At 37.4% G+C, this 23,955-nt stretch overlaps 2 protein-coding genes across 3 annotated transcripts in view; one reads left to right on the forward strand and one right to left on the reverse strand.

The window, feature by feature from the left end:
* The window catches only part of WDFY4 (WDFY family member 4), a 403,065-nt gene that overhangs the window by 108,987 nt on the left and 270,123 nt on the right, over nucleotides 1-23,955 (reverse strand). The window lies entirely within an intron of this gene.
* Nucleotides 5,202-8,723, forward strand: LRRC18 (leucine rich repeat containing 18). 2 transcript variants are annotated; one of them, XM_044665778.1, is made up of 2 exons: nucleotides 5,202-5,968; nucleotides 8,522-8,723. In XM_044665778.1, exons 1-2 carry the CDS (start codon nucleotides 5,202-5,204, stop codon nucleotides 8,631-8,633), a joined length of 879 nt encoding a protein of 292 aa, XP_044521713.1. In that variant the 3' UTR covers nucleotides 8,634-8,723. The 2 variants fall into 2 exon arrangements, 1 of the variants encoding a protein (XP_044521713.1); XR_006505494.1 differs by having other exon boundaries at nucleotides 5,394-5,481; nucleotides 8,522-8,559.

The raw sequence follows: 23,955 nt of genomic DNA on the forward strand, positions 1-23,955 counted from the left end.
TGTTTTTTTTGCCTTTGATTCTTCTAAATGCTAAGAAGAGTTCAAACCTCTGGATTGTCACAGAAGTCCTGTGAGTAGAAAAAGAGAAAGTTCTGGTGCCATTAGCAACCAAGTACATTAAATAATTTGAAAAGACATTTAGAACGAGTGAAGAAATAAAGTTCTCAGATAACTTACCAGGAGGAAGGCAGCACAGATTTAGAGCTGAAAAGACTTTGGAGGATATTTAGCCCAATACTCCCCACCTTTTACAGATAAGGAAACTGAGGCCTAGAGAGGTAAAGTGACTTCTTCAAGGTGGTACCTCTATCAGAAGAGAAAAGTAAGACCCAGAAAGATCAGTGACTCAAGGAGTTATAGCTGAAAGAGACCTCAGCAGCTATCTAGAACAACCCCTCATTTTATAGTTGAGGAAATTCAAATCCAAGAAGTTTTAGTGGAGAAGGGAAGAGAATAAGTATTTGTAGAGTGATTACTATGTGCCAGGCACTGTATCAAACACTTCTTTTTGTTTGTTTTAAGAAAAGTGTGGGACAGGTTTATTCCTACACATAATGCTAAACAAAAAAGGATCACAATTCACAATAGAACGATTAGAACAAAAACTCAGTATTTCTTATAACTGATTATAAACTGAGAAACTTACAAAAGTCTGGCCAAAAATTTTACAAGTAATCAATACTGCTAATCAGCTATTTACCATTTTACCCTGCTTTGGCACGATCCTAATCACTCCCATTATTTGTCTGTTGCTCAAGAGGACAAGGTATAGAACATCTTTTTGTTGGTAATTGCTTCCTTTTTTTGTTTGTTTGAAAAATTCTAAGTAGTTAATTAATTTAGAATATTTTTCCATAGTTACATGTTTTTCCTTCCCCTCCTCCCATCCCCTTCCTGTAGCCAACAAGCAATTCCACTGGGTTTTACAAGTGTCATTGAATCAAGACTTATTTCCATATTATTAATATTTGCATTAGAGTGATTGCTTAGGGCCTACATCCCCAATCATATCCTCATCGAACCATGTGATCAAGCAGTTGTTTTTCTTCTGTGTTTCTACTCCCACAGTTCTTTCTCTGGATGTCAATAGCATTCTTTCTCATATCAAACACTTTTAAAAAAATTAATTTAATTTTTAAAGTTTTTTCCATGGTTACATGATTCTTGTTGTATCCCTCCCTTTTTTCCCTCCCCCTCCCAGAGTTATCAAACACTTTTTACAAATATTATCTCATTTATAAATAATATTTAATTGAATCCCTACAACAACTGTATAAGGTAGGTATTTTTATGGTTCCCATTTTACAGTTGAAGAGTCTGAAGTGAAATGACTTGCCCAGGATCACTAAGCTAATATGTCTGACACTGGATCTGAATCTAGGTCTTCCTAGCTTCTGTTCCAGTGCTCTATCCATCGTACCACCCGCTGCCTCTGGTGGATAAGTGATTTGCCTAAGGTGAACAGAGCAAGTATGACATGTAGAGATTTCATGGGGGTCGGTAGTGCTTTTTCTCCTATATCACACACCTTAGCCTTGGGCTTTTCTCTAGACCACACGTGCCCCATCATACCACCTAGTGTCCTGCTCATGGCAGGGGAAACCTGATGACAGAGGCCAGCCTATACAGTCTAGAATAGGGAGGTGGGGGTGGCGGGCAGGGAGGTCTGCAGAAAGAAACTACTTGGGGTCAAAAATGCAGATAGAAATCAATTCATACTCTTGTGGAAAGGTGAGGCTTTCAGGCTGATTGATCAGTCAGGCAGATAGGGGACAGTGAACAATCTTAGCAGGATTTCGGGCTAATGGGAGCCCAGATGACAGTGTTGTTGCTTTAGAGCTGGAAGAGAACTCAGAGTTATCAAACCCAAGCTCCTCATTTTAAAGATAAAAAGCCTGATTTTGAGTGTCTTGTTGAAGGTCATGCAAGTAACAATTTCTGAGCTTATATCCAAATCCAAGTTTTTCTTTATTCCAGATTTAACACCTTATACTATATTTTGATCCCTTGGAAAAATATCAAAGGAATAGGTAAAGAACTGAGCAGATGTTGAGCATGGCATCAGAAGATGGTAATACTAAATAGACGATGTGTTTCAATTATGATGTGTGCTTGAAGCCCCTTAGAACAGGAATCAGGGAACTACAAAAAGATTGTTGTTCAGTTGCTTGAGTCATGTCTGACTTTTCATTATCCCATTTGGGGCTTTCTTGTCAAAGACACTGTAGTGTTTGTCATTTCCTCTTCCAATTCATTTTACAGAAAGGGAAACTGAGGCAAAAAGAAGATTAAGTGACTTGCCCAGGGTCATACGACTAATAAGTGTCTGAAGTTGGATTTGAACTCAGGTCTTCCTGACTCCTGGTCCAGTACTCTATCAATGATGATACCTAACTGTCCTCACCAAAAGATTAGTGGGAAATAAATGAGATGGGCAAAATCATATCTTAGGAAAATTATTTTGTCAACTGTATGAAAGAGTGGTCTAGAGAGAGGGAGGAGGTTAGGTTAGACCAACAAAAAGGCAATTATAGTAGTCTAGGTGAGAAATAATGAAATGTAAACTAAGACAGCAGCTTAGGTGGAGTGAGTGTGTGTGTGTATGTGTGTGTGTGTGTGTGTGTGTGTGTGTGTGTGTGTGTGTGTGTGTTTGTTTGTCTGCACAGGAAAGAAATATAGGGAAGAAGTTGTATAGGTAGGTGAGATCACCAGGCCATAGCATGTGATATCTGAAGTCACAGACCAGGGAGTAAGCCACGAAACAGTATCACAAAAGTTTAGGAATGAGTAGGATAAAGTGTGTGTGTGTGTTGGGGGGGGGGAATCACTCAATTTGGAGTCTGAGGACCTGAATCTCACGCCCTTGCTTTTTGTGTGTCATTGAGAAAGTCACTCCTCTCTTGATCTCAATTTTCTCATCTATAAAGTTGGCCTAGAAGATGTTTAAAGTCTTTTCCTGCTCTGAATCTTTGCTCCTATTGAAAGCATATTTAGGAGAGGCTGTAGAGAAGGTAGATTATCTGAAATGTGACATAGAGGTCACATAGACATGGGCAAGGAGAAAGAGGAGTGAGAAAAGACCAGGTTTATCAGGTAAAAGATAGCTGGTGACCTTTGAGAGAGAAAGGCTCAGTTACACTGGTGGGCTCAGAAGCTATGTGGCAGGGGTGCCAAAGCGAGTGGGCAGTGAAGAAGAGGCATCAGTGAATATAGAAGATATTTTTAGGATTTTGGCAGTAAAATGGGGAAGGAATATATAACTAGGAAAATGACAGGGCAAAATTTAAATGGAGATTTTGTTTTGTTAGGAAAGTGAGATAATTCTGGGTATAATATTTTTAGGCAGTAGGTAAGAAGGGGGTAACAGGAAGGGGCAGACAGATCATCACAGACACTGAAACACTGATAAAGCAGGAGAGAGAAAGACAGACAGACAAGAGACAGAGAGAATCAGAGAGAGAGACACACAGGCAGACAGAGACAGAGAGGCAGAGATAGAGAATTGGAAAGAGAGAAAGCTGGCTTAATATTTCAAGAGTCAGTTGTTAAATTTTCACAATTTAGAAATCAGCTGCAAATGCTGCAAATAATGGCTTGATTTTTTTGTTTTGCTAATTGTCAAGAGTTAAAAGTGGTGGAGAAAATGTTAATGCAGTTTAAGTTCAAAAGAGTATCATGTATGTACTTTATTTTTCTTTTAGGGAGCTGGCTGTAAAATATTTATCAGCATATCCCAGAATCAAGGATACACAAGTAGAAAAGGAGGATAAAATTGGAGTCACAGGATCTAAATTAAAAATTGTAATTCTACTATTGACCACCTATGTGACCTTGGGTAAATCACCTAACCTTATTGAATCTCAGTTTCCTCATTTATAAAATGAGAGGATTTGACCAGATGAACTGTAGGAGAACCCTTTCAGCTGTTTCTATGATCTTTATGATGGATAAAGATGTAGTAGAATACTTGATGGATGACCTCTCAGAAAAATAGAAATCAAGAGCTTTCTGAAAGAAATGCAGTGAAAGTGCCATAGTGGGGTTGAGAAGAGAGGAAAACATTAGAAATGGTTAGAAAGAACCTGAGCGTTCATAAGACTGTAAACTCCTTGAGATTGGGAATTATTTTCTCCTCTCTTTGTGTTGTCAGAACTTATCACAGTGCCTGACATATAGTAAGTGCTTAATAAATGTGTATTGACTTGAATTAAGAGTGATTTAGTGAGGGCAGATAGTTGGCTCAGTGGATAGAGAGAAAAGTCTGGATGTGGGAGGTTCTGGGTTCAAATTTGACCTCAGACAGTTCCTATATGTATGACCCTGGGCAAGTCCCTTAACCCCAATTGCATAGTCCTTATTGCTCTTCTGCCTTGGAATTGATGGTTAATATTGATTCTAAGACAGGAGGAAGGGGTTTTAAAAAGGAAAAAAAAGAATGACTCGATTGAGGAAGGATAAAATGTTTCCTATATAGCAGTGGGTCCAGTTGAAATTAGATAATATAAATTCATTGTAGATACAATCAATATCTATGAATTTGTTGTAGATACAATCGTGACTTTCTTAACATGGTTTTTAATAGAACAGATTTAGGACTAGACAAGGCAGAGGATGTGTGTGTCCCAAGCCTGAGAAATGATGGGGTGTGACTATAAGACAATGAACTATAGACTGGAGAAATACATTTTTATCTCCTCTCACTCTCTCTGTCTCTCTCTCTCTCTGTTGCTCTCTCTTGATATGATAGGTACTTTTGCAAATAAATATATGCATGTGTGGATATATATTTACACATTTATGACTGGTAAATTATAATCCTAGAATATCAGGACTAAAAGGAAATTTCAGGATAAACTGGTCCAGGCATCATATTTTAGAGATGAGGAAACTTCAAAAAACCTAGACAGGGAAAGGTCCTTGCCTTTGGTCGCACATAGGTAGTTAACAACAGAGCTTAGACTCAGGGATTCTGACTCCTAGGTGCTTTAGACACTAAACTATATTCTTCTGTCATTCCTCTTTCTCTATTCCATCCTACAGGAGAACACTGTGATTTTTGAAATCATATTCTTGGGTTTTAGTTCTAAAAATTGTTTTCTGTTTTTCTTAGAGCCTGCTTGCTAACATCTTCCATAAGTTTCATCACTTTTTCACCTGTCAATTATAACGCGTACTTCATTATTCCACTTTAAAGAAGCAAAATGGCCAAAGGAGGACGGAAAGGCCCTAAGGGCAAAAAGATCACCTTAAAGGTTGCCAAAAACTGTATCAAAGTTACATTTGATGGGAGAAAGCGTCTTGACCTAAGCAAAATGGGAATCACAACGTTCCCCAAGTGTATCCTCAAACTCAATGATGTTGATGAGTTAGATATGAGCAGGAATATGATCAAGAAGATACCAGAAACCATTAACAAGTTCCAGAATCTGCGCTGGTTGGATCTGCACAGCAACTTCATTGAGAAGCTTCCTGATACCATAGGTGAGCTAACCTCCCTACACTATCTCAATCTCTGCAATAACAAACTAACCACTAACACCCTTCCCGTGGAACTCAAAGAACTGAAGAACCTACGTGTCTTAAACTTAGGTTTGAACCATATTGATAATATCCCTACCACGTTGGGGCAATTGAAGGAGCTTCATGAGATGGGTGCATTTGACAATCTCCTGACTACCATACCCACTAGTATCGCCAAACTTCCCAAACTAAAGAAGCTGAATGTGAAGCGCAATCCCTTCCCCCAGGAAGACGAGAGTGCAGAGTTTATCGATTCCATCAAGCGGTTAGAAAATCTGTATTTGGTAGAAGGAAAAGATCTCTGTGGACCCTGCCTGAAGAAATGCCAAGACGCCCGGGACAAGCTGAATAAAATAAAGTCCATGGCACCAGCACAAGCAAGGAAGCCAAACTTTATGAATCTCATTAATCCCAACTCAACAGCCAAGGAGTCACAAGAGGAATGGAGGTGAACAGGAACCCTTTCTCTGGGGAAAGAGGGAAAAAATGTCTTACAAGGTTGTGTGAACACTCAGCAAAGTGAACATTCTCAGTATCTGGCCACGTAGCTATTTCCAGCCAAGCCCATAAAACAGCTTTCCCTCTTTTTTTTGCTTGTGGGTCTGGTAATTTAAATATTTTTTTGTTTGTTTTTCTCCACATGCAAACACACACACACTCACATTCACACTCACATACAATCATACAATATCCACAATCCTTTCTCACCAAAGAACATAGCCATTTAAAAACTAATTGGTGATAAGTTCAGCTAACATGACTGAGCTTCCCTAATCCTCCCCAGTTTTGAACTTTGTAAATTTAGGAAGGACTAATGAGTTGGAAAATGCTGAAGGATCTTGGGACATAAAAGACAAATTTCCTCTTGGTAGTTTTCAGAACAGGTTTTGGTATAAGCTTAGAGAGAACTAGAATTGGAGACAGGAAGTGTGGTTTCAAATCCAGCTTCACATATTATTGTCTCACACATGACTTACCTACATGGTCATGGGCAAGTCACCTAACTTTTCAAAGCCTCAGTTGCCCTATCTATAAAATGGAAATAAATATCTTTGTACTACTCACACCACTGTTTTGTTGAGTTGGGCAGATGCTTTTTTTATATTTACTTCTTTAAAAGAGAAAATAATGAAAATGTCAATTTGTAAACCTCATGTTTTCTTCCAGGAAATTTACCGTTGGCAAGCAGTGATGATCTAGAATATTTAAGCAGTTCTACTTGCTATTAGTATTTTTTCCTTGCAAATTCAAGTAATGGACAAGTAGCTTGGCAGGTGTACTGCCCAGGAATGCTTATTCTGTGTGCTGCATGATAGAATTAATAAGAAATGAGGTCACAAAAAAGGAATGGGACTGAACATGAACCTACATAATGGCAACCCTAGTGTTTGGGCAGAGAATAACAACCACTCCTAGAAATGAGGCTGAATTATAGATTTATTTCTTAAATCATTATTTCTGGGCCCAATCCAATCATTGTTTCCCACATAGAATAAGGAAGGAGACCTTAGAGTCCATCTTATCTAACCCTATCATTATACAGTGAGGAAAATGAGATCAGAAGTTAAATGACTAAGTATTATATGTCAAAGACAAGATCACTTCCTAGGTTCTCTGACTCTTTGGATGTGACCTTTCCCCTGGACTGAATTGCCTCTTATTTGTCACAGGGGAGAAGTTTTCTATATTAAACCTTAGAAAATAAGGTTTCATCCATCTGTTGCCCCTCTGTTATTCTCAGAATCTGTTAGGAAGTCAGTGATTAAGGTAGGAAGAGTTAGAGAATGAATGGAATCCAGAGGCCTTTCTAGCTGGAAACTTTCCACAAACCTTTCCTCCTTTTTCCTTGCTTACCTTTCATTCTTTGCAGATATTAATAATAACCATTTGTGTTTATATTTGGCTTTAAGTTTGTAAAGCACATTTTCCCTATAGCAATCTTGAGAAGCACAAGTAGTAGAATTATGATTATCCTCTTTGCTTTTGTATTTGTACCCCCAGTACTTAGCATAGAGATTAACACATGATGCTTAATAATTGCTTTTTAATCCATTCATTCTTATTTTTTCAGATAAGAAATCTGAGGCTCAGCAGTATTAACTGAATTGCCTCTGATAACATTATTAGGGAGTTATAGAGTCACAATTCAAAGCCAACTGTGATGACTTCTACTCCAGTATCTTTCTATTTATTGTATTTGTAGGGGAAGAAAAAAGTTGTAGTGTTCACACTCTTTTGTCTTGCAGTTTCCTCCCAGTTATTGTAGGTAGAGATGGTCCATCTTCAGGAAACTGTTTTTGAAATCTGGAAACCCTTCTCAGGTTCTACTAGTATTATCTATGTGGGCTTCAAGGTCACATGCTCTAAGATTGCTGCCCTTCCTTTCAATATGTCCCTAAGTAGTCTGAAGGAGACTTAATTCATTTCCAATTGGCTTAATTGTGGTAACTCTAGGAAAATGTGATGAGGTAGCAGAATGGGGATTGCTTATTTAACCTCTCACCACTGTGGCTTTTCTCCCTTTGAGACATCTTTTCTATATAGATGGCATTATCATTTGGGGTCAGATGAACATTTCAGCAGTGGACAATGCTGATGGATGGGGCAAAGGGTCCTAAGCCACAAATTCCAACAGTGCATATACTATACAATCACAAAAATATATTTCTGGTACTTGTTCATTCTCCCAACAAAGTACAGAATAAAGGGAACTGAACTGAGATTGCATTAAGAAGGATTTAAGTTAGGCATGAAGAAAATATTCTTGACAGGAAGGTTAGTAAGGACCCCAAAACCGTGAAACATAGGGCAACTGGTATCTTCGCTGCAGACCTTAAAAAATAAAATCTAAACCTTATTGAAGAAGATCTAAAGAGTCCTAGTTGAAGGCAGGGGGAAGGACTAGATAAACTATAGAAGTCAGTTACAGATTAGTGATTTTATGATTTCTCTGCAGCCTGGAGCAATTGACTCACAGACTTTCTGTGTCTTAATTCCCCAGGATATCCCCCAAGATATCATCCCCCAAGATATCATCCCCCAAGATATCATCCCCCAAGATATCATCCCCCAAGATATCGCAATCGCAAACATTGCTGGAATCACCAAGCTAGATTATGGCAAAAATCTGAAGACTAATCAGCTAACATGAATGGAGTTTGAAGACGAAAAGCAGTCAATTAGAAGACTACCTAATATGACAAGGGGAGAATTCTGGGAGAAAAGAGGTATCAGTTCTTTGTATAGCCACTGAGTTGTTTCATGGACTCAGGGAGTTCAATTTATCTCCCTATTCCTTACGTCCTGTACAGGTGGAAAACACTGAACATTGCATTTTCAGGGTCCATCTCTGAGTACAGATAGGATGCTGAAGGCACAATAATTAAATTCTACCTAGAAATGATAGAATAAGGAAAAGAAAATCCAGTCATGACTATGTATGAATTCAGACTGATTCATTCTTGAATGATTTGAGGTTTTGGGGAAGGAGAGAGATAGAGCACCATAATGAATAAAAAAATTTTAATACTCAAAAAATGTAATGCTTTTTAAAATTCATTTTCTTATGTTTTTCAGAGAATAAAGTAAAATGTTTTCCATAAAGCACATAGAGATTTGTGGGAAAAATATTGAATAAATGTTATATTATTCAGCAATGAATTTTGTGTTTGTGTATGTGCATACATACATATGTGTGTGTGTATTCTCTGTCCCTATACAAACAAGGTGTTGAGATCTATAAAGGTGGGGAGGGAGACATTTATTTAATAAGCACTCTACACATCTATTAAAAAATTGATATATAAATCTCATCTCCTAACTCTATACCTTTACATTCCGTATTTCTTAGTAGTCCTTTAACCCATTGTAATCTCTGTGTTTTTAAAACTATTTTTTCAATGAAAAAATTAATTTTCTTTCTCATTTTACCTTCCTCTCTGGGGACAGGGATGGGAGGAACCATCTGTAAAAAATGTGTAGTCAAGTAAAACAAATCCCTATATTGCTATGTCATAAACAGAGCTAATCTCTATGTCACTTGGTATTTTATATGTGGTATATATGTTTAGGCCCTCAGGCACATATACAATAAACATTTAGGTATCATAGCTTTACCTTTTCAGACACATATTTACATATTAAATACATATAGGCATGATATACACATGTTTATGTTGCTACAGATATACAGGTAGGTATATCTCTACATGCATGCATGTTTATAAAAATTCATATATGTGTGCATGCATGTATGTATTTATACCAGTGTGTATGTGTATTGGCCCTGCACTCTGAGGTTATCATCTCTATACCAATGAGTAGCCAGCATTTTTTATCACTGATCCTCTAGCAATGTGGTGGGTCATTGTGTCAAAAGCTATTTGCCTTTACAATGTCTTTATTATTGAATTTTTCTCCAAGTTCTGCTCACTTCATCCTGCATCAGTTGATCCAGTTTTTTCTGAAAAATTCCTTTTCATCATTTCCTATGGTATAAGAGCAGTCCATTATAATTTGTTCAGGCATGCCTCAATTAATGGGTATAACCTTAGTTTTTCTAGCTCTTTGCCTCCACAAAAGAAAGAGCTTTAATAAATATTTTTCAATAAAGGTTCTTTTCCTTTTTTTCCTTTTTTTTTACTTTAGGTTCTTTGGAGGTACAAGTATGGCCCAAATTTTAATCACTATCGAGAAACTTTGACCCTTGGTAAAACACTTTCTGATGAAGCAGGGAGTTAAATAAAACTTAGATTGAATGAAATCAAGTGGTAATAGTATTGGGATCAAAAGGGAAAACAGAAATGGTTAGAGAGTTGAAGTCAGAGTGGGGCTTGTTAGATGTAAAACTAATGGAACCAGGGGGTTCTAGAACTAAACATAGGTCTAAGGACAAGAGATGAATCTAGAACAGGGAAGCATCTGTGACTACATATATTAAGCACTAACTAGGAAACCAAAAATCTCAACGTTATACTTTCTGTTTCTAATTTCTAGTATTGTGAATTCTACATTCATTATCATTGGACCTAATGAGTTATTGATCAAGTAAAATTCATAATTTCAATGACATTACTATACACATAAGGCTTTTGATGTCTGTAGTCAATTATTATTTTGTTTTTTGGTTTTTATTCTGATCATAAAACACCAAATGAAGTGGTCGTTTCCATAGGCATTATGGGACAGAGAAAGAGTATTGTATATGAAACTGCAAGTTTCTATTCTTTTTAAGTACATAATAAATTCAACCTGTAACTATGGTGTTTGTCTACATTCTGACCTGTCCTAAGTTCAAGGCTCAGTATTTTCTTAGGATGCCTCACTAACCCTCCTTTTCTCTCTTTCCCCTAATCTTGTCCCCACCCTTTCCTCCATCATCCTCTCCATCTTCACTAGGGTGAAAAAGAAAGAGAAAAACAAATCTGTCTTGATTGTACCTAGTTGTTTAGTTTGGCTCTCATGTTTATATTTAAATGAGATGCAAAAATAAGTATAATTTTCTATTAAAATATATTTTAGAACACTTCCTGGTTAAGATGGTGGCAGAGTAAAAAGCAGCTGCTTAACCTCTCCTAACTGAACCATATAGGACTCCTCAAGAAGATATTAAAACAAATCCAGAGGAACGAAGGGACCCCACAACAGGGCGCAGCATTGGAGGTACGTGGGATCAGGGCATTTCCATGCTATAAAGGGGTGAAACAGCTCTCACTAAAACGTGAGCTGAGCAACCCCCTCCCCAACCCCATACCACCTCCAGTGCCAAAGCCAGCACACAAGAGTAAGATCAAGTTTGGTGCACGCATTAAGTCCTTGGTAGCTACCTGGGGTCACCAGAGCCTACCCCTGAGAGCAGAAAGACTTAAGACCCCAAGAGGCTAAAGAACGCACAGACTTTGAACACAGACCCTGAGTGAAGGCACAAGTGCAGGCTCTGATGAAAGCTCAGACACAGCTCCTGAGCTCAGGCGTGGACCTTTAGTGAGGACCCAGTGCAGAGGAGTGCACGACTATGGAAGCAGTGCCCTGAGACTGTTAAAGGGGCCTCAGGCAGAGGAACAAGCAAGGGGACCACCAGGAGGCTTGACTCTGAGAACAACTAGACCTGAGATCCCAAGAGCCTAAAGAGCGCAGAGAGACACTAAGTGTGAGGATAAACCTGAGAGGGCAAAGGGCTAACAATGGCAAGCCAGAGACAAGAATCCCAAAAGAGAAAAATCATCAAGAAGAAATCTGTAACACTCTACAACTTTTACACAGATAAAATCCAGACAACAGAGCAAATAGCAGAGGAGAACAAACAAGTAATCATATCCAAACCTTCCCAAAATAATGAAAACTGGCCACAAGCTATTGAAGAGTTCAAATCTGAGATGTTGAGAAAGATGGAAGAGATTTGGTGAGAGAAGTGGGAAATAGCTCAAAAGGAAATTAACAGGTTAGAAGACAGAATCTCCCAATTGGAGAAAGATGCCCCCAAATCAAACTAAATGGTAAGCAAATTGGAAACCAAAATCTGGCAACAAAATAACAATTTAAAAGGCAGAATTTCACAATTGGAAAGTGAGGCAAGTAAATTGAAGACCAGAAATGACCAGATTGAAAAGGAAAACCAAAAGATTATAGCCAAAAACCAGTCCCTAAAGGCTAGAATTGAGCAATTAGAAGCTAATGATCTCTCAAGACAGCAAGAACAAATAAAACAAAGTCGAAAGACTGATAAAATAGAAGGAAACATGAAATATCTCACTGAGAAACTGACAGACCAAGAAAACAGGTCTAGAAGAGACAATCTGAGAATCATTGGTCTTCCTGTAAACGCAGAAATTAATAGAAATTTGTACTCCAAACTAAAAGAAATTATTCAGAAAAACTGCCCTGAAGTTCTACAACAGGGCAATATAGATATTGAAAGGATCCATAGATCACCCTCTACACTAGACCCAGAAAAGACAACCCCCAGGAATATAATAGCCAAATTCAAGAGTTTCCAAGTAAAAGAAAAATTTTACAAGAAGTCAGAAGGAGACAATTCAGATACCAAGGAGCACCAATCAGGATCACACAGGATCTGGCAGCCTCCACACTAAAAGACCACAAGGCTTGGAATATGATATTCAGAAAAGCAAGAGAACTGGGTCTACAACCAAGGATTACCTACCCATCAAAACTAAATATATACTTCCAGGGGAAAGTTTGGACATTCAACAAGATAGAAGATTTCTAAGTAATTGCACAGAAAAGACCAGGACTAAATGGAAAGTTTGATATCCAACCACAAAAATCAAGAGGAACATGAAAAGGTAAATAAGAAAAAGAGGGGAAAGAAAGAAAACTTGTATTTTTTAAATTTTCCTCTTTAGGGGCTTCAATATGATCTAATTATTTGTATTCCTATGTGGAGAAATGTTATGTATAATTCTCTGTAAGGAACTCTATTCACTATTATAGTATTCAATATTATAGTAATTAGAAGAATTATTCATAGCGAGAGGTTGGAATGCTAAATGGTCTAAGATGATATGGGGGTGGGAAAGAGGGAGGCAAATAGTAGAGGACATCAAAAGAAATTTTAATGAATAAGAAAAATAGGATATTCTATTACACACAAAGAGGGCATGGGAAGGGGAAGGAATGAATACTATTATAAGAAGGAGAGGAAGAGAGCACTGAGAGGTAATATTTAAACCTTACTCTCAGTGTAATTAACCCTGAGAGGGAAGAGTAGCTTTATCCAATGGGATATAAAAACTATCTAACCCTACTGAAAACGTCAGAAGGGATAAACCAAGGGGAGCAAGGGACTGGGGAGGTCAAAAAAGGGAGGGGAGAAGAAGGGGGAGGGAATTCATTAGGCCTTAAAAATAAAAAGAGGGGAATAATTAGGAAGGGGGAAGAAAGGGAAGTTAATCAAGGGAGGGGACAAGGGTTACTGGCATAAAGCAAACCACTGGTTTAAAAGGGAATAGTGTAAGAAGAAGGAGTAGAACTAGGAGAGGATACCAAAATGTTGGTGAATACACAACTGATAATTATAACTCTGAATGTGAATGGGATGAACTAACCCATAAAAAGGAAACAAATAGCAGAGTGGATTAGAAACCCAAATCCTACCATATGTTGTCTACAAGAAACACATATGAGGCGGGTAGACATACACAGGTATACGGTAAAGGGCTTGAGCAAAATCCTTTGGGCCTCAAATGGGAAAAAAGAAGGCAGGAGTGGCAATTATGATTTCTGACAAAGCCAAAGTTAAAATAGATATGATTTAAAAAGACAGGGAAGGTCATTACATCCTGATTAAAGGCAGTATAGACAATGAGGAAATAACATTGCTCAATATGTATGCACCAAATGGCATAGCAACCAGATTCATAAAGGAGGAACTGGCAGATCTCAAGAAGGAAATAGATAGTAAAACCATACTAGTGGGGGACCTCAACCTTCCCCATCTGATCTAGATAAATCAAACCAAAAAATAAATAAGAAAGAGGTAAGAGAGATGAATGAAGTCATAGAAAAATTAGATTTAATAGATATGTGGAGAAAAATAAATAGGGACAAAAAGAATACACCTTCTTTTCAGCTGCACATGGTACATTCACAAAGATTGACCATGTAATAGGGCAGAGAAACATTAAAAACAAATGCAAAAGAGCAGAAATAATAAATGTAACCTTCTCAGATCATAATGCAATAAAAATAATAATTAGTAAGGGTACCTGGACAGGCAAATCAACAAGTAATTGGAAATTAAATAATATGATTCTCCAAAACCAATTAGTCAAAGAAGAAATCATAGAAATAATCAACAATTTCATTGAAGAGAATGACAATGATGAGACATCCTACCAAACTCTGTGAGATGCAGCCAAGGCAGTACTCAGGGGGAAATTTGTATCCTTCAGTGCATATATTAACAAATTAGGGAGGGCATAGATTAACGAATTGGGCATGCAACTTAAAAAATTAGAAAGTGAGCAAATTAAAAATCCCCATATGAAAACTAAATTAGAAATACTAAAAATCAAGGGAGAAATTAATAAAATCAAAAGTAAAAGGACTATTGAATTAATAAATAAGACTAGAAGCTGGTATTTTGAAAAAAAAACAGATGAAATAGACAAAGTACTGGTCAATCTAATAAAAAAAAGGAAAGAAGAAAACCAAATTGACAGTATCAAAGATGAAAAGGGAAACCTCACCTCTAATGAAGGGGAAATTAAGGCAATCATTAAAAACTATTTTGCCCAATTATATGGCAATAAATATAGCAATCTAGGAGATATGGATGAATATTTACAAAAATATAAACTGCCTAGATTAACAGCAGAAGGAATAGAATACCTAAATAATCCCATATCAGAAAAAGAAATTGAACAATCCATCAAAGAACTCCCTAAGGAAAAATCACCAGGGCCAGATAGATTCACAAGTGAATTCTATCAGACATTCAAAGAGCAACTAATCCCAATACTATACAAATTATTTGATATGATAAGCAAAGAAGGAGTCCTACCAAATTCCTTTTATGACACAAATATGGTACTGATTCCAAAGCCAGGTTGATCAAAAACAGAGAAAGAAAACTACAGACCAATCTCACTAATGAACATAGATGCAAAAATCTTAAATAGAATACTAGCAAAGAGACTCCAGCAAGTGATCAAGAGGATCATCCACCATGATCAGCTGGGATTTATACCAGGAATGCAAGGATGGTTCAACATTAGGAAAACCATCCACATAATTGACCATATCAACAATCTAACAAACAAAAATCACATGATTATCTCAATAGATGCTGAAAAAGCCTTTAACAAAATACAGCACCCATTCCTATTGAAATCCCTGGAAAGTATAGGAATAGAAGGACCTTTTCTAAAAATGATAAACAGTATATACCTAAAACCATCAACAAGCATAATATGCAATGGAGATAAATTAGAAGCCTTTCCAATTAGATCAGGAGTGAAACAAGTATGCCCATTATCACCTCTATTATTTAACATTGTACTAAAAACACTAGAAGTAGCAATTAAAGAAGAAAAATAAATTTAGGTATCAAAATAGGCAAGGAGGAGACTAAGCTATCACTCTTTGCAGATGATATGATGGCCTACTTAAAAAATCCTACAGAATCAACTAAGAAGCTTGTAGAAATAATCAACAACTTTAGCAAAGTTGCAGGATACAAAATATATGCAAATACACATAAATCATCAGCATTTCTATATATTTCTAACACATCACAGCAGCAAGAGGTAGAAAGAGATACACCATTTAAAATCACCCTAGACAATATAAAATACTTGGGAATCTATCTACCAAAACAAAGACAGCAATTGTACAAAAACAACTAAAAAACACTTTCCAAACAAATGAAACTGGATCTAAAGAACTGGAAAGCCATTGATTGCTCATGGGTAGGACAAACTAACATAATAAAAATGAACATTCTACCCAAATTAATTTACCTATTTAGCGCCATACCTATCAAACTACCAAAAAACTTTTTTACTGAATTAGGAAAAACTATTCCAAAGTTCATCTGGAATAACAAAAGATCAAGAATATCAAGGGAAATAATGAAAAAAAATGTGAAGGAAGGGGGCCTAGCAGTACCAGACACTAAAGTGTACTATAAAGCAGCGGCCATCAAAACGGTATGGTACTGGCTAAGAGACAGAAGGGAGGATTAGTAGAATAGACCTGGAGTAAGTGACATCAGCAAGACAGTATATGATAAACCCAAAGAGCCCAACTTTTGGGACAAAAATCCACTATTTTACAAAAACTGTTGGAAAATTTAGAAAACAACATGGGAGAGATTAGGTTTAGATCAACATCTCACACCCTACACCGAGATAAATTTTGAATGGGTGAATGACTTGAATATAAAGAGGGAAACTATAAATAAGTTAAGTGAACACAGAATAGTTTACTCGTCAGATCTCTGGGAAAGATTTTAAAACCAAGCAAGAGTTAGACAAAATTACAAAATGTAAAATAAATGATTTTGATTATATCAAACTAAAAGGCTTTTGTACAAACAAAAACAATGTAGCCAAAATCAGAAGGGAAACAACAAATTGGGAAAAATGTTTATAACAAAAAACTCTGACAGGGGTCTAATTACTCAAATTTGTAAGGAGCTAAATCAATTGTATAAAAATCAAGCCATTCCCCAATTGATAAATGGGCAAGGGACATGAATTGGCAATTTTTAGATGAAGAAATCAAAAGTATCAATAAGCACATGAGAAAGTGTTCTAAATCTCTAATAATTAAAGAAATGCAAATCAAAACAACTCTGAGGTATTACCTTACTCCTAGCAGATTGGCTAAAATGAAAGAAGGGGAGAGTAATGAATGCTGGAGGGGATGTGGCAAAACTGGGACATTAATGCACTGCTGGTGGAGTTGTGAACTGATCCAACCATTCTGGCTGGCAATTTGGAACTATGTTCAAAGGGTATAAAAGAATGCCTGCCCTTTGATCCAGCCATACCATTGTTGGGTTTGTACCCCAAAGAGATCATAGATAAACAGACTTGTATGAAAATATTTATAGCTGCGCATTTTGTGGTGGCAAAAAACTGGAGAATGAGGGTATGTCCTTCAATTGGGGAATGGCTGAACAAATTGTGGTATATGTTGGTGATGGAATACTATTGTACTCAAAGGAATAATAAACTGGAGGAATTCCATGTGAACCAGAAAGCAATATATATATATAGATATAGATATAGATATAGATATAGATATAGATATAGATATAGATATATAGATAGAGAGAGAGAGAGAGAGAGAGAGAGAGAGAGCATGATGCCAATATATTTCCTAAAGAACTATAATTTTTAATCAGGAGTGATCCTCCCTGCTTATTATCTTCCTCTCTAACTTACAGATGTTTACTATTTAATTTGCATCCATTTTTTCCCCTTACTAAGGGGCAAGTTTCTATGAGCTTTCAAAACCTATTCCCCAATATTGGATGCCCCTATTTAAGAGTATCACTCTTCTTTCCACACAACATGGCATTTTTAAAAATTCTTACTTCCCATATTAGAAGCAATACATAGTATTGCTTCTAAGGCAGAAGAACAGTAAGTGCTAAGCAGTGGGAGTTAAGTGACTGGCCCAGGGTCACACAACTAGAAAGTATCTGAGGCCAGATTTAGGCCCAGAATCTCCTGTCTCCTGCCCTGGCTCTCAATCTGCTGAGCCATCAAGCTGCTAAAGACCATAGCATTTTTGGGGGGCAGCTGGGTAGCTCAGTGGATTGAGAGTCAAGCCTAGAGATGGGAGGTCCTGGGTTCAAATATGGCCTCAGATACTTCCCAGCTGTGTGACCCTGGGCAAGTCACTTGACCCTCCATTGCCCACCCTTACCACTCTTCCACCTAGGAGCCAATACACAGAAGGTAAGGATTTAAAAAAATAAATAAATAAATGAAGACCATAGCATTTTCAACTCATTAAAACCCAGGTTTAGATCTTGGTTTCTATGGTTAATGACCTGCAGGACCCTGGACAAGTTAATTCTTCTATTTGAGCCTCAGTTTCCCCTGGTCCAGGGGAGAGAGAAAAAATAAAATCAATCATTCTTCCATTTTTCTGGTTATTCAGGAAACTTCTAATAGACAGATGAAAAGAGAGCAGGTGACTCATAAAGCTCTTTCTAGATTTGAATATCTCCGCATCCTATGAAACTATGAAACAACCTATAAAGATTCTGATATATATGTATATATATATATACATACATATATATGTGTGTGTGCATGCATGATATTTCTATAGAAGCAATACAGTTCAGGTTTTCAACATTATAGATGCACTGTGGGAAGGTGTCTCTTGAAAAGAGATAGTGATTTTCATGAAAAACAATTTGCAGTTTTAATGATTACTTCTTTTGTAAAAAACACTCTTCTATATACAATAATTAGGATGTTCCTGAGCGATTTGGGTTATGATTTGGGTCTAATCATCCCAGAAACTGAAACTTGTTAGTTATTTCCACTGTGGTGACCATTGTACCCAGAGACAGATTGCAGGGTTCCATTAACAAAATATTTCATTTTAATTGAATTGCTACAAATAGCAGGGATGAATGCTGGGAATTGTTTATCTCTATAAGATTAGTTACTTGGAAACTGTCCACCTATGAATGTTATTGAATACAGATGATAAAGAAATCCTTTTTCTGACTTTGTTGGATTTTCAGATTAATTGGAAAATACGCACAACCCCAAAAATATCCTCCTCTTGCTCCTCTTCCAAATGCACTGGAATGGCCTGGGTGCTAAAAATACTTCCATGACATAAGAATCAAAGGTGAAAAAAAGAAAGAAGTAATATAATGGGATAAAAAGAACCTTAGTTATAGAGTCAGAAGCTTTGTAGGTTCAGTTGTTTTTCAGTTGTGTTTGCTTCTTTGTGAGTACACTTGGACTTTTCTTGGCAAAGATATTGAAGTGATTTGTCATTTCCTTCTACAGCTCATTTTACAAATGGGGAAACTGATGCAAACAAGTTTAAGTGACTTGCAGAGATTTAGATAGTAAATATCTAAGGCCAGATTTGAACTCACAAAGATGAATCTTTTTGACTCCAGGTTCAGCACTCTATGCACTATGGTGCCACCTAACCATCCCAGACTCAACAGACTAATTCCAATTCCACTTCTGATAATGATTTAACCATATGGCCTTTGGCAAGTTATTTAACATCCCTTGGATGTCCGTTTCCTAAGCAATAAAATGAAGGTACTGGACTTGATTGCCTCTTACAGGTTTCCTAGTTCTAGATATATGATACTCTGACTCTGGAAGTCAGTAAAACAGCTAAAATTTTATTTTAAGAAGTCACAGAAGACTTTACAGGTAATTTCTGTTGGAAAGAATACCTACCCTCTTCTCACTCCCCATCATCACCATGGGGCACTTTTTATGCAAGACCAACAGGATGAGGAAAAGAAGCCAATGAAGATATTTTTTCCCAATTTAAGAATAATTTTGGGGAGAGCTAGGTAGCTTAATGGTTTGAGAGCCAGGCCTCAAGACAGGAGGTCCTAGACTCAAATATTGTCTCAGACACTTCCTAGATATGACCCTGGGCAAGTCATTTAACCCCCATTTTCGAGTCCTTACTGTTCTTCTGCCTTGGAACAAATACACAGTATTAATTCTAAGATGGAAGTTAAGGGTTAAAAAATCATATTGTGGACACATGTCAGAGGGTTGGCATGATTATTTTTAATTTGGTAATCTCTAAATCCATATGAAGTAGGACAATGCCCATCCATAAAGTGACAAAGACAGCTCACCACTACATTCTAGGTGAGGATATTTTCACTGCATAGAACCTTTAAGTACCTGCCTTCATTCATCTTCAGAAACATAAACATTCATTTATTCCTCAATTCAATGCCCCAGTTTATTTAGTTACTGATTAATTTGCTGTCGTGTTGACCAAAATAAAACAAATTCCACTCCCTAGGAACTTGTATTCTTCTATTCACTATCAAATAGCAAATAGCACCCTTTCATACACCTTGTATTTCAGCTGGAGGAATGCTGAATAAGAGGTCAAAGTATCCGGTTCATATCTGAGCTCTTCTCCTTAAGATCCATCTGACTATGGGGAAGTCACTTAATTTCTCTGTAAAATGAAAGGGTTAAACTAGATGACCTCCCTTCCCATTCCCATTCCAAATCTATGATCCTTTGGTCTGCCATTTGTACCTGGGCTGTGCCCTGAGGTTCTCAGTGACCCTGTTCTCTCACATATGCCAACCTGGTGTAGGCTTACTTTTAGTCCCATGGTGCTGAACCCTGAGGGGCAAAAGTAAGAGGGTCATAGCAATTTTTGGAAGAAGTAAAAGAAGAATCCAAATCCTGTATTCATTTGTATGTCCTTCCATCATCCACCCCTCACCCCCTTCCAGTTTCTCTCTTCTAGGAAAAACAATACAAAATACAGCTGGAATCATTAGTTTCAGTGTTACCAAAGTAATATGAGAAGAGAAAAAAGGGGAGGGGGTGAATGGCAGGGACTTCTAGTCTTTGTAATTTTCTTGTAATTAAAGCTGTTTCCAAGAAATATCACTTTTGTGCATGAGAGCAGGTTTTAGACATGCTATCCCTTCGGGGCATGGCGTGTGGACCAATGGTAGGAAGTGACACAAAGATGCATTTTGCCAGCATATTATCCAAGCGCTGAAGCATCACATAGGACAAGGTACTGGCCAAGATTTAAACATACAGTAATTAACTCAGAACGAATCGCCAGGGGGCCTGTTCAGCTGTCTATTAGCAGCTTCCTGAATAACCAGAGGGGGAAAGAATAATTGGTTACATTTTTTCACCCTCCTCTGGGTCAGAAATGTGAAGAGAAGGCTCTGTCTCCTGGGCACAGAGGTGCTCCTGGGAACTTAAGTCCTGATGACCCAACTAGGGCTCTGAGTGGTCCCCAGCAGAGCTGGGAAACTCTGTGAGGAGGATTTATTGAAGAAGTGGGATGTACGCCCAGGATTCCTTTTCTAATCAGAGAGTTTGTAATTATATAATAATGAATTCTTCCTTTATCCAACACCATCTGACACAAAACAACTCTCTTCTTTTGATATTTACTCAGTAAATCTTCTAACAACAGCTCACATTTGAAAAACCTCAGCACCGTTAGAACACATTTACACTGGGACAATTGGTAATAAGAGATCCCCTTCTACGGGTCCAAACAGTTTTAAGCCTGTAAAGAAGGAGTAACTTTTCCAGATCCCATTTTGCTATGATTTACCATAACCAGACCTCTCGAAGATGACCCTAAATGGTTTTGAAATCAGATCCAGACATTGATCAATGAACAGGTTTACAACCTCATTCATTTTTACTGAACTTACATTGTACATACAATTTTATAGCAAATTAGTATTTACTTGCTTCTATTAGCACCATTAATGAGATTTCATATTGGCCTTCATCCTCCAAAAGGTGAGAGTGGAAAGATAGATAGTTGCATGATAGCCCTCAAAGATGGCTTTGTGGAAAGGACTTTAGGGAATGACTATCATTGGGCACCACTACAAGTTGACAGAAATAGGATCAAAGTCACTGAACTATGAGAAAGCTCTCTGGTTAGGTAATGAAATCATAATAACAAGTATGGTGGAGAATTCCAGCCATTCCTAAACTGAGTAGGTTTTCTGGGTATCCTCTGCTATATCATAGGTAGAATTATGAATAGATATGCTATATTGCTTCTATATATGTGCTTACTTAGATGTGTATGATCTCTTCAATAGAGCTATTCCCTCCAACAATGTAGGCTGTAGCCCACCCATGTACTCTTCTCCTGTGTGGTTCATGTTGGTGTACTCCTTGAAATCTTTTCTGGGATGACTCTGAGGGACTTATGAGAAAGAATGCCATCCACCTTCAGAGGAAGAACTCTGGGAGTGGAAACACAGAAGAAAAACAACTGCTTGATCACATGGGTTGATGGGGATATGATTGGGGATGCAGACTCTAAACAATCACCCCAGTACAAATATCAATAATATGGAAACAGGTCTTGATCAATGACATATGTAAAAGCCAGTGGAATTGAGTGTTGGTTATGGGAGGGGGGTGAGAGGAGGGGAGGGAAAGAACATGAATCTTGTAACTGTGGAAAAATATCCTAAATTAATTAATTAAATAAAATTTTCAAAGATAAAAAAAAAAAGGAAATCTTTCCTGGGGGTCCACCAAGCCAAGGACCTTGCCATAGTTCTCTAGACATTGTTTGAATAACAATGGAGCATGTGGTCTGACCATTGGTTATATGTTTTTCTTACCTTATGATTGATCCACCTTTTCTAACTAATCCATGAAGCCTATATGTGTATGTACATATACATTACATTTTTACCGCCACCTATGTACATATATTCACCCATTCCTTTCTTCTGTCCCACCTTAATCAAATGTTTAGGGGAGTTCAAAGCCTTTTATTGTGTGTATGTAGAGGATAAAAAATTTGAACAAAGAATTTGGGGCATATGAAGATAACTTCAAAGATATAGTGTGATAGTGAAGTCCTTTGGGAGAGGGTAGGAGAGTTTCCCCATAAATCAGGGGCAATAATTATATTTCTGTCAAAGTACAGGGGAGCTAATGTTATCTCTGCTTTGAAGTCCTTTGTACTTTCTGGCATCTACTGGCTTCTCACTCTCACACACATTCTGATGAGACACTAAAAGAGCTAGAGGCAGAGGGAGATGTGGTTGAGTTTGATTCCATACATTATCACATATGTAAGATGTAAAAGGGGGTTTTGGTTAAGTGAATATTAAAAGGTTTGGTCACCAGGGAATTGAAGAATTATCAATCCACAATTAAAGAATAACCTCAAGTCAAAATGACCTTCATGGAAGTTTATTTACAAATGAGGAGAGGAAGAGAAAATCAGAAAATCAGAAAGAGGATAGGATAGGATAAGTAATCTAACACACTAGGTAATTTGCTCTGGGCCCCCTTGTTCAACCCAGGCAGATCTAATTAGCTCAGGCTTGAGCCCAAGGCCAGATGGCCCAAGGCCAGAGATGAATGAAGCAGGAGCTTCAATCACAGAATTTAGTCTTTACGCTCACCACGTGTAGTTCTAAGGGAAAGATTTAAGAACAGTCTCACCAAGGTCTCAGGATCCCAGGTCCAGAACAAGAAGAACTCCTTCAGATCCAAGATACGAACCAGAAGAGAGAAGCTGAACTCACTGAACTCTCTTTTAAAAGGGCTTCTTTTGCGTCACTTCCTGTGCCTTCCCTTTACGTGTCCAATCACAACAGACTCTTTTCTTAGGACTGCCCAGGAGGCAGCCAGTAAATTCTGATTTTTCACTCACTCTAGCACACATGGGTCACAGACCTCCCAACTTGTGAGTTAAGTGGAGTTATTTATACTTTTGGTGATTAAATTTGAGAATGGGAAAGGTAGATTTAATCTCATTATCACACATATAAATAAGAAAAGGCAGAAGAATGAGAATAAAACACCAATGTTTACTGAAAATAGGTGCCCACTGTTGCATGGACATCTGGTTTCAATTTGAATAAAGGTGCATATTGAGAAACAACATTGTATTTCCCTTTTCGCCAATCAAGCAAACAACCAATAAGTATTATTAAATTCCTATTATGTTCCAGGCATTCTGCTGGGCACTGGGGATACAGACAAAAATGCCTTCTGCCTTCAAGGAGGTTACATTTATCTGGGAAAACAACATACAAGCTTACAAGTATATGCAAATAGCTATTAAAAAGCATGGGGAAAATGCACATAAATCATCAGCATTTCTATACATTTCCAACACACTAGAGCAGCAAGAAGTAGAAAGAGAAACACCATTTAAAATCACCCTAGACAATATAAAATACTTAGGAATCTA

This window comes from Gracilinanus agilis, chromosome 2 (genome assembly GCF_016433145.1).
Source record: "Gracilinanus agilis isolate LMUSP501 chromosome 2, AgileGrace, whole genome shotgun sequence".
Classification (NCBI taxonomy): domain Eukaryota; kingdom Metazoa; phylum Chordata; class Mammalia; order Didelphimorphia; family Didelphidae; genus Gracilinanus; species Gracilinanus agilis.